The sequence below is a fragment of the Styela clava genome, chromosome 3, assembly GCF_964204865.1.
Source record: "Styela clava chromosome 3, kaStyClav1.hap1.2, whole genome shotgun sequence".
Lineage (NCBI taxonomy): Eukaryota > Metazoa > Chordata > Ascidiacea > Stolidobranchia > Styelidae > Styela > Styela clava.
The window spans coordinates 21,787,648-21,797,828 of NC_135252.1; the positions used below are offsets into that span (position 1 = coordinate 21,787,648).

At 36.1% G+C, this 10,181-nt stretch overlaps 1 protein-coding gene across 2 annotated transcripts in view; it reads left to right on the forward strand.

The window, feature by feature from the left end:
* LOC120342083 (polypyrimidine tract-binding protein 3-like) overlaps positions 1–8,336 on the forward strand; it is a 45,616-nt gene extending 37,280 nt beyond the window's left edge. For both annotated transcript variants that reach the window (XM_039410758.2, XM_078110685.1), the window contains 6 exons: positions 323–415; positions 1,069–1,184; positions 1,766–1,866; positions 2,290–2,364; positions 3,288–3,351; positions 4,315–8,336. In XM_039410758.2, the coding sequence (XP_039266692.1) occupies positions 323–415; positions 1,069–1,184; positions 1,766–1,866; positions 2,290–2,364; positions 3,288–3,351; positions 4,315–4,383 (518 nt within the window). In that variant the 3' untranslated portion in view covers positions 4,384–8,336. The remainder of the gene's footprint in view (positions 1–322; positions 416–1,068; positions 1,185–1,765; positions 1,867–2,289; positions 2,365–3,287; positions 3,352–4,314) is intronic.
* Positions 8,337–10,181: the final 1,845 nt, after the last annotated feature.

Below are 10,181 nucleotides of genomic sequence, written 5' to 3' on the forward strand. Positions count from 1 at the left end.
AAGTCCGTAAAAGAACTTTGCTTTCTGCAACAATTGGCGGGCATGTAAAATTGTATTAAATGAAGTGAAAAGACCCGAACAATTACTGATTAAAATAAAACAAACCTGGTTAAGATATATGAAGAGCTGATTTCATGACAAAATTGAAATTGTAGAAGGACTTTATGAACACCCTGTATATTACTATACACTTCTTTGTAAACTATTCCTATATGTCCCCTGATTTGGGGATAATCCCTGCTTTCTGACCTTCGTCTCTGCTTTCTGTTTCTCTCGGTACTTCCATCGTAGCGTTCTCATAACCATATTCATTGAATCATAGGTGTATACGGGGATTGTATTCGTGTGAAAATCTTGTATCAGAAGAAAGACAGTGCTTTGGTGCAAATGAACGATGGCACACAGGCACAATTAGGTAAGTTTCCTGTAGAATTATTCGTATAATCCCTAATTTGAAACCCTATCAACATCGCCTGCACCTCGACGAAAAAAATGTAATTTTGTTTAATGTGTTTTTCATTATTTATTTTATTCGCCACATTTACTATTAAAAAGTCAACAATCAAAAGTAAAAAATAAATGTATTATGACCAAGTATTTAAATAAATAAATCACAGTAAGCTTTTAATTAATTAGTGCGGTCAATGCGAATGGTTCCTAGTGGAGGCCTTGTCCCACGGGTCCTCGAAGAATTGATCCCTGAACCCCTGGAATGTCCCAGGATCCAGTTTTTAAAATCCTGGTATAGCCAATAACAACAGTTTACTCATTCATCTTCTATTGTTGAGAGCTTATAACAAAATCTCATTTAGTGCATCAACATTTTATGGTTTTATTAAATCTGGGCAAATGCTAGTGTGTTCCTAATGCTAATCATGGCACATCATCGTGCTTCTTTACAGCGAGAAAACCCATACCTGACTTGGACTGGCAACCGGACGAGGGGCCGTGGCCGGCATATGATTAAGCCGTCTTATCGTTTTTTGTCTCCCGCTAGATGAATATGTAAATCCTATTCCAGAAAAACACCAATATAGTCATACAAATGTTGTGAATCCTCTTTTTCAGCTCTGAGACACTTGAATGGAGTGAAACTCTTCGGCAAGCAGATGCATGTTGTCTTATCGAAGCACAGTCAAGTACAAATGCCAAGAGAAGGACAAGAGGCCGCAAATCTCACACAGGTTAGTTTGTAGATGTAAAATGGCATGGTGCCCTGTAGGGCTGGGCATTTCAAATCGAATCGAATAATAAATTATTCGAATTAGTTTAGAGAAAATTTTCGAACCGCCGCCATCTTGTTTTACTCTTTTCGCCAATGGTTGAGGTAAATTTCTCAATTTTTTTTTCATTGAAGCCATATTTTTCAAACACAATTCTGACATATAACTCTTTTCTGTATTGAGGTATTGATAAAAACATGTTTTTTTTTATTGTCAGTGATGTATTCTTTTTTTTCAGTAATTTATGTGTATGGAGGACCTAAAATAATAAGAAAGTTACATACAATATCATACCTTCCAAGTATTCGAGATTCGATTCGAAAAAATTATTCGATTTGATTCTGAAATCATCAGATATTCGAAAATGCCCAGCCCTAGTGCCCTGGTACTGACAGCAGGCCTCGTGTAGATTAGTGCCACAATAACTTTCAGTCGGTGTGGCGTGACAATTTTTGCGTATGCTCTTTGTCAACCTATTGTCTAGGGCTCGGCTTCTTCAGAAGTGAAGGTGGAAAATTAAATATTTAAACATTTCCATTCAGGATTATACAAACTCCTCTCTTCATCGGTTCAAGAAACCTGGTTCCAAGAATTTTCAGAATATTTACCCTCCTTCACAAGTTCTTCATTTGTCCAACATTCCGTGAGTTGTTTTAACTTTTTATTTCATTTTTAGGAGGAATGCACCATGAATTGAATGTTTTAAGACCCTGCCAAAATAATGTTTTTTGCTTAAATCATGGAGGCTTTTTTGTGAATTTTAGCTATTTGCTCATAGTTTTTAAAACCTTGTAAAAAGTTTGAATTTGTTATGCCTATTTGATGTTTCACTCTTGTGTATTTTTCCTGACAGAGTTTATTTGAAATCTTCAAAACTACTAATATCTGTCATTATTATAAACTTTAAAATAGCACCTGGCATGTCAGCGGTCAACTCATTTTGCTTGTAGTTTTTAAACTTGAATAAAATTGAAAACACTTTTACTTATCATATCTGTAGATATTTTGAAGTTGCAAAACTTATCACTCAAGCTAAAGTAATTTTTCCATATTTTTGTCATTACAGAGCTGACATTACAGAAGATTTCTTGAAGGAACAGTTTTCTAAATACGGAACAGTAAAAGGATTCAAGTTTTTCCAGTAAGTATCCCATCTTCTTGTGTAGGCAATAATTGTTTGAATATATCACAGGGTCTGTATGTGTGAGCGGTCATGGGGTTCTTTGCACGATAATCTGTTTTATTGGCATTTCATTCTTCTGACACTATCACTCTATAGCAGGGCTGTTCAACAGGCGGCCTGCGAGCCACAATCTGGCCCGCCAAGCCATTTAGTGATGCCCTTGTCAACACTCAAGAATGTTTCCCCATCAAGCATAAAATCCTAATTCAACAATTTATTTTTAAAATGGATAAAAATGCATAATGTTTTTTGTTCTTGTCGCTGCGTTGAATTTTTCACCGTTTTTTCAGTGTTTTTATTACTGCAAGGCTAGGCGAGTAGTAGTAAGTGTTTCAGTCTTAGTGCTTTATCCTCTCATGTGAAGGCAATGTATGTTTGAATAGATCACAGGGTCGTCCGTATGTTCGAGCAGTTGTAGTTCTTTGCGTGGTAATTTCTTTTATATTCTGGCATAATTTAAAACTACATAGTGTGAATTAACGGAGACCAAACACCGGAGAATTCTATGTTTTCAGTAGAACTTCATCACTTCAGTAGAACTGGCATCACTCTGCTCACTAAGTGAGTGCATGTCACCTTTCTCTGATCAAATTTTCATGCAAGAAATGTACATATCTGCCGATATGAACTCATACTTGTATTATATCAAATATGAGGGGGCTAACCTGCTAAAAGCATAAGGATTGGATTCACTAAAATGTATGAAAGCTAGAGAGATCCTTGTTGTCCTATTCCAGTGATGACGAACCACTGGTTACAATGTGGTTTGTAATTATTTCTAGCAACTTTCTTTTTGTGTAGGCCCCTTTTGTTTAGGGCAGGGGTTTCCTTTTAAACGTCCTTGCTTCATTGCAGCTAATATTTCTTTATTGTTACAACAGGAAAGATCGTCGTATGGCATTGATACAATTGATGTCAGTAGAAGAGGCTGTGGAAGCACTTGTGGTAGGTTGATTTACTTTGGATTTGTGAAGAGTTTCAGGAGTATGGTCGATTGCTAGTAATATGGAATTTTAAATTATATCAGTAGTTCCAGAGCTGGCAAAGCGATTTAATATGGCCCGTCGAACTCGAGTGAAAGAGTTTGAAAACACTTTATGTCTTTACCTTTTTGCGTTCTAGAGACCGTGAATTGTTACGTCATTATCACAGTTTAAGCACATTTCAAATTTACCGATATCTTGAATATGCGAACCGGTATTGGTACCGGATTCTTGTGGCGCTTTCCACTCCCGCCAACAAATATCCTTCTGCTTTTAATTTTGGCCCGGCCAGGTCAAACAACTTAGAGAACCCTGACTGATTTGAACTACACTCAGTGCATCACAGATTAAAAACATCGAGTTCAAATCTCACGCTTAACACCTTACTAGGGGTGAAATAAATTAGGTGGACATTGCTGACCTGACCTTCTATCTGGCTACCTCTGATTCAATAATGATTAAATCTTTACAAAGGCCTTTCGGCTAGGATGGTGAATCTAAGTCGAGAAATACATTTAAAATGTATGATGAATAATGCGAAAGATTTCTATTTTTTAGATTTATGAAAGAAATATTTTTAAAATTTGAATTATGAAAGTGCGTTTTAGCTAATTCAAGATTTGACGCAGGTCTGTCTGAGATACTGTACTTACTGTCAACATCATTAGTTTCAAAACTCTAATATTAGATATCTGAACCTTTGGTGTCGCTGTTAGATAACCATCTTTGGTTCCCTGTGACTTCTCTTCCCCAGTAAAACTGTAAATTATCATTTTCTTGTAATTTGTGGCGACTGGTATTTTTTACTTTCCGGAAAAAATAAACTTGACTTGATACCATGTTTTAAGTCTGCTTGCCCAATCCTTTGATTTAAGATAGCATAGAACTGTATATTCTTTATAAAAATTTTACTTTTTCTTTTCAGAATCTCCACAATTTCAAGTTGAGCGATTCCAATCATTTGAGAGTTTCATTTTCAAAAGCTCAAGTTTAGTCATGTGACTAGAAACAAGCCTTCTGATTGGCTGATGTGTGATTTTACTACGTTCCACTTAGTGGTTGACTTTTCTTGTTAGTATTCTTTGAAGGGAGAATTGGACTTCACAAAGCTGTATGTGTAGTGTTTCCACCTCATTTAGAAATCACGGTTTCTTGGTCGAATCCCACTTTTATTATCATGATTGTCTTATAAAATTGTTATGGATGGATCTGTATGGTGCTCTGCATTATCCAGGGCTGGCCAATATCAGATAAAATATTTGATGGTTGGATATTTTTTTTTTACAAAATTAACAGAATATTCAAATATTTTGTCTGTGCCATTAGTTTACAGCCACGCATCCAGGTCTGGCCAAGATCAGATCAGTTATTATTTGTTTCGATATTTTTAACAAAATGAACAGTATATTCGAATATGAATCTTACTGCTTTGCCATTTTCAATTATCAGGTTTACTCATAGAATATAAACCTAAATTGTATTGAAATTAGAAATTGATTTTTGAATGTTTACTGTCCCGTTGACTGAGTTCAAAACTTTCTCCCAAGAATTATGCAAAAAATATTTCAACTGGTTCGCTTATGGATATTTGAAGCACTCGGCCTGTCCTAATGATATGATCAGATCAAGTTGAGATCTGAAGAGTGGTGGCAAGCTAAAATTTATTGCTCTGTACCAGAACTGTGAGTTCTGGGAAATTTAATATTTACCCCGTTTCGGGTTGTAAAACAAATTTTGATGACCAAAGTGCCATGCTGAGGAGAATTCGAACCCAGACTCAAGAATTGTAAAAAATTTGTCTCAGACTTTGGCATATGCAAGTCTTGTTTAATAGAATGTAAAAATCACTTAGTACATACACTTAGATAAAATTTGACTGTTTTTTTTTTATTAATCATAAATACTGACTTCAGTGATATAATGCCCAACTACGAACCAAACTCACAGTCATGGCTTCAATAATCTTTGGTTATGCTTCTTTCCTGATGCGGCATCAACAATGTAGATTTCAACCATCTTTCCATTTTACACATCTGACCAGCCATACTGCCATTCCAGGCATGACACATTGCTTTTATGATAAATGTGATCGAAACTATTATAATATGTGGCATCTGTATTTCTGGGTGTAACTTTACCCAAATGCATTCATTCATTCTAGAAAATTTTCTCTTTCCATCTTATTTTTCATGGCTTAGTCGTAAAAAAGCATGATATTGGTGTATAGTCACTTTTCTTGTTTTGTTTTTCTTTCCATTGTGCTTTTTTCTTTATTTTAGCATCATTATTTTGCTACATTCCTTATAATTATTGGCATTCCTCTTTGATTTCAAGCCAAAAGGATTTTTTTGTTGTTTTTTTATTAATTTTTTGTGTGAATGCGGGTATATTTTGTGCCTGCTGAAGATATATAGTGCACAAACGGTTTTAGCAAAATAAAACAAATTGTAGAACTTTCGAACTTCTATACTGCAAAAACATATCATGTTTGGATCAAGATTTTCTCTTTTATCTAGAAATTTGGCAAACGCAAATTACATTGTTTTGCTAATACAGACCTGCACCCTATATATAATATCTTTAACATTGGTTTATTATGTCTTGATGACACAGAAGAAGGAATTTCTGTAAAAAATTATCGACCATTTCAATTCCTATAACATTGCTTCCAAAATGACTGTTGCCAGCTTTTACCATGTTATGAACACTCGATTTTTGTTATCACTTATAAAGCATAGCCTTATCAACATTAGATTCATCCCATTTGTTGTGTGGAGTACTGAGGTGTCATAAAAATAAGAAGCCGTTGTTAGCCATGTGATTAAACCATCTTATCGGCTTCCCTCTCCTCCAGGTCGAATATTAAATTTCTATCTTATGTCTTATTCCACTTGTGAAACAATTTTAGACCATAGCAAATGTAAATGGCATGTAAGCATATAATATGTGAATTTACAAATCACTCTTGGATTAAAATACCATTCCCTAACAATTCGGGATGATACATTCCTCACTGTCCTGATTTGTAAAAAGTAGCCTAGAACTGCTTGTCAAGCGTCTTGTTAAGAGCTAATCGGTGTGTTTAAACACTTTTTGTAAAAATACAGCAAATTGATGTTATTTTTAACATTGTATTTCACTGCAGCATTTCGTAACCAATGTAAATCATTTATATATATATATGAGCTGGTTGTGGACCAAATTCTTGTTTGTATGTTGTTAGAAAAATACAATAATTACACTGGTATCTCTGAGTATGTATAACCTATTAGTTTTTATTCATCATGACCCACTTGGCACGGCAAAATTTTTACGTGACCCTCATTAATAAAAATAAAAAAAGTGAAATTGATAATACCTTTAATGAGGCCGATGTGCTTGCATATTCTCGCACAAGAGATCGAATCTTAGCTCCATTTCGATGATGATGTATCATCATACTGGTTCCAAAGCTTTCAAACATGGTCAATATTTTGTTTTAACATAAGTTATTGTCAAAAAATGTCTTACCTTGTCCCCGATTGAGCCATTTCAGAGGGTTACAGAGGACCCCCAAGAGCCCTGACCTAAAGAATTAGTTTTCAAACTTTCATGATCTGGGGCTCTTGTAAAATAAACACATTTTATATGTTAGTAATATGTGCTTGCTTGGAGCAAAACAGATCTGATTTGGATTTTTCAAGTTCTAACCAAATATAACTCAACTGCGCCTCATTAAAAAACTAGATTATTCTAAAACCGGGTTTCCCACACCGTGGGCCAAATCCGGCACGCGTAACGATTTGAAATGGCCCGCCGAGCTTAAGTGGAATTGTGAAACAGATTTTGTTTCTACCTTTTTGCCATCTAGAAACCTCCAATTGTTATGTCATTATCACAGTTTAAGCTCGTGTCTATCATAGCATTTCGATTATATAAGTATCTCAATTATACTTGCCGGTGTTAGGATTACATAAGCAGTAATTTGGTTTTCAGCCATGTAAGAAAGGTTCGAAGACTCGTATTTCTGAATTGAAAAAGAAAATCAAACTCACGCGATTTGTTTTCTTTGCCTACGAACTATTCCAGTTCTGAAGCAATACGACATAAAGCGCCATTAGGAGTCAAACATGTTTCTTCCGGCCCGCGAACATCCTTCCGATTTTGATTTTGGCCCGCGGCCAATAAAGTTTGGGAACCCCATGATCCAAACTTTCGAGTTCTCGATCATTTCAAACTTAAGTAGCTTTATACATGTTAAAAAGTGCTTCTCTAGGGTCCTGTTAGTGTGAAATATTGGGGTAACACCTCGGCTTCTTTTTACTCGGAAGTTTTGGTGACCTGATACTAGTGTAATTGTTGCATTTTTCGATATTTTTTATTATGTCGTCATAAACTGTATAGCCTTCAGTAGTTTTTATTTCGTTTTTATTATTTTTTCTATTTTGTGAAAAATTATTAATTGTAAGTATCATGCTATTCCTGTGTTGCCAAATTGAGCATGCCTATTGATGTTGAGATTTTCTAAATATCACTCTGAAATATGGTTTAAAGGGGGTATTTCTGGCAACCCTGAACACTGAAGTGAGATTTTTATTGTACATTCCATATTTTATTCCAGTCCTAATTATGAACGAATCCACTCAAAGACTTGAAGAAGCCGATACGATATGTTACGTCATAGATAGTGATGTCATGCAGTGACGACTTAATATCATGTGAAGACTCAAACAACATTAAGATATATGAATCTTATTTATCATTCTTTGAGTATTAATTCGACAATTTGTACCTGTATGTCACTTTCGTAAATATCATTTAGGGAATTCCCCCCCCCCCCCCTCCCAATTCAAACTTGTCTGCATGAGGCTGTCGTGATTGTGAGCTTATAGTGACAGAGTTGCCTGGTGATTAACTACTGCTGTGAAATATTATTTTTTTGAAACTCAATTAAAACTAGTGTCGGTACTGATCATTTTTTATTGAAGTGGGTCAATGACAGTGGTTTGCAGGGGCGCAGCCAGAAATTTTCAAAGGGGGGGGGGATTCTGAAATTTTTTTTTGTTAAGTTAGATCGAAACTGCTAGCGGATCCGATCAAACGCTGGAATACGCCTGTTTTTAGTAGTCTTGGTGGTTCATTTCAAGCTACGGATAATTGCTAATTATGATACAGAAAAATAAGTTTATTTTTTTTACATTTCAAAAGGGGGGGGGGGGGTTGACCCGCAAAACCACCCCCTGGCTACGCCACTGGTAGTTTGTATGGTTTGCTTCAGAGGCGTAACCAATGGGGAGTGTTGAGGGTCGGACCCCCTCCTTTTGAAATGTTCCGTATCACACATAGCAATTTTTTGTAGCTTCAAACACATCTTAGACCCTCGAAGACTCTTGAGTACCCACGTTTTCGGCCCCCGTTCTTGGGAATTGACAATTTCAGAACCCTCTCTTTGATTCCTGGCCCCTGGTCTGCATGGCATTAAAAATTTGGGTTGTGCGAGGACCTTTTGTGAGAAGTCTGAGGGTTTAGGGGTGTGTGCAAACCGTTTTTGATGGGGTACTCCCGTAGTTTGTGAACCAAGATGGCGGACACCGGAACGAAGTATGTGTACCAGGTTACGTTTAGGCCATAATTTTATTCCAATTTTAGTTCGATTACGAGTTCGGGGACTAGCCAAGTGACTCTCGTAGTATTTGTACCTGAAAGTACGGCGTAACTCTAAACTGGTACACATACTAAGTTTCAGTGTCCGCCATCTTGGTTCACATACTTCGGTAGTACCCATAGTTGTGGCTTAGTTTTTTGAAGAGGGAACCTGCTTTTAGTGAATTCGATTAAAAAAACGTTCTTAAAATTTTGAATCCCATCACTCGACAGAAATGAATCTTGTAATCTATAGCCGAAGTATATACACTTTCGGCTTCACATACACTCCGCAGTCACATGTTGCAATGCGTGGGTGATTGAAGTTGCAACACTTCTGCAGAGATAATGACTGGTGGGCATCACGAGCCTATACCGAGTCATTCGACTATTTGTTTTAAATATACGAAACGAATCTTTACATTAAGATTAAGCAAAGTTATTTCTGAAAATAACTCTCTTGCGTGTGACTTTCCCACGCAAGTAATAAAAGGGATATGTACTGAATCTAGCCCACTATGTATATTGATGGCTGATGAAAACTTGTTCATTCGTAAAGGTTAGGATCTTCATATTCCATGGGCAGGGCTGGGCATTTCGAATCGAATAGTAAATTATTCGAATCGGTTCAGAGCAAATTTCGAATCACCGCCATCTTTTTTTTTCTTCTTCCTGCCAATGATCGAGGTGAATTTCTCAATTTTTTTCGTTGGAGCAATGTTTTTTCAACGCAATTCTGACATATGACTATTTTCTGTATTGAGTTATTGATGAAAACGTGTTTCATGTTATCTATGAACGCTCAGTAATCCGTCTGGGTGATGTATTCTATGTTTTCACGTGGCGAAACACGGTCTAACTACCTGTTACGAATTCATGTTGGTTACGGGAATAATTCACCAGTTATTCACAAATGTATACTGAATATACTGTAAATTATTGCAATGGCTAGATAAACTTATTTATACGTATAGAAGGATGGTGTCTTCATATCCCATGGAAGAGGAAAATGCAAATAAGATGTGTGTGTAAAAATGTGAACCTTATTACACCGCTCTGTGCACAAGACATTTATATAATTACACTACAATGCGCGCCGCGATAAATTTTCCGCCTTCCGCAGATTGCCTACAAGGCAAAGTGAATGATATTAATTTTATCACATTCATG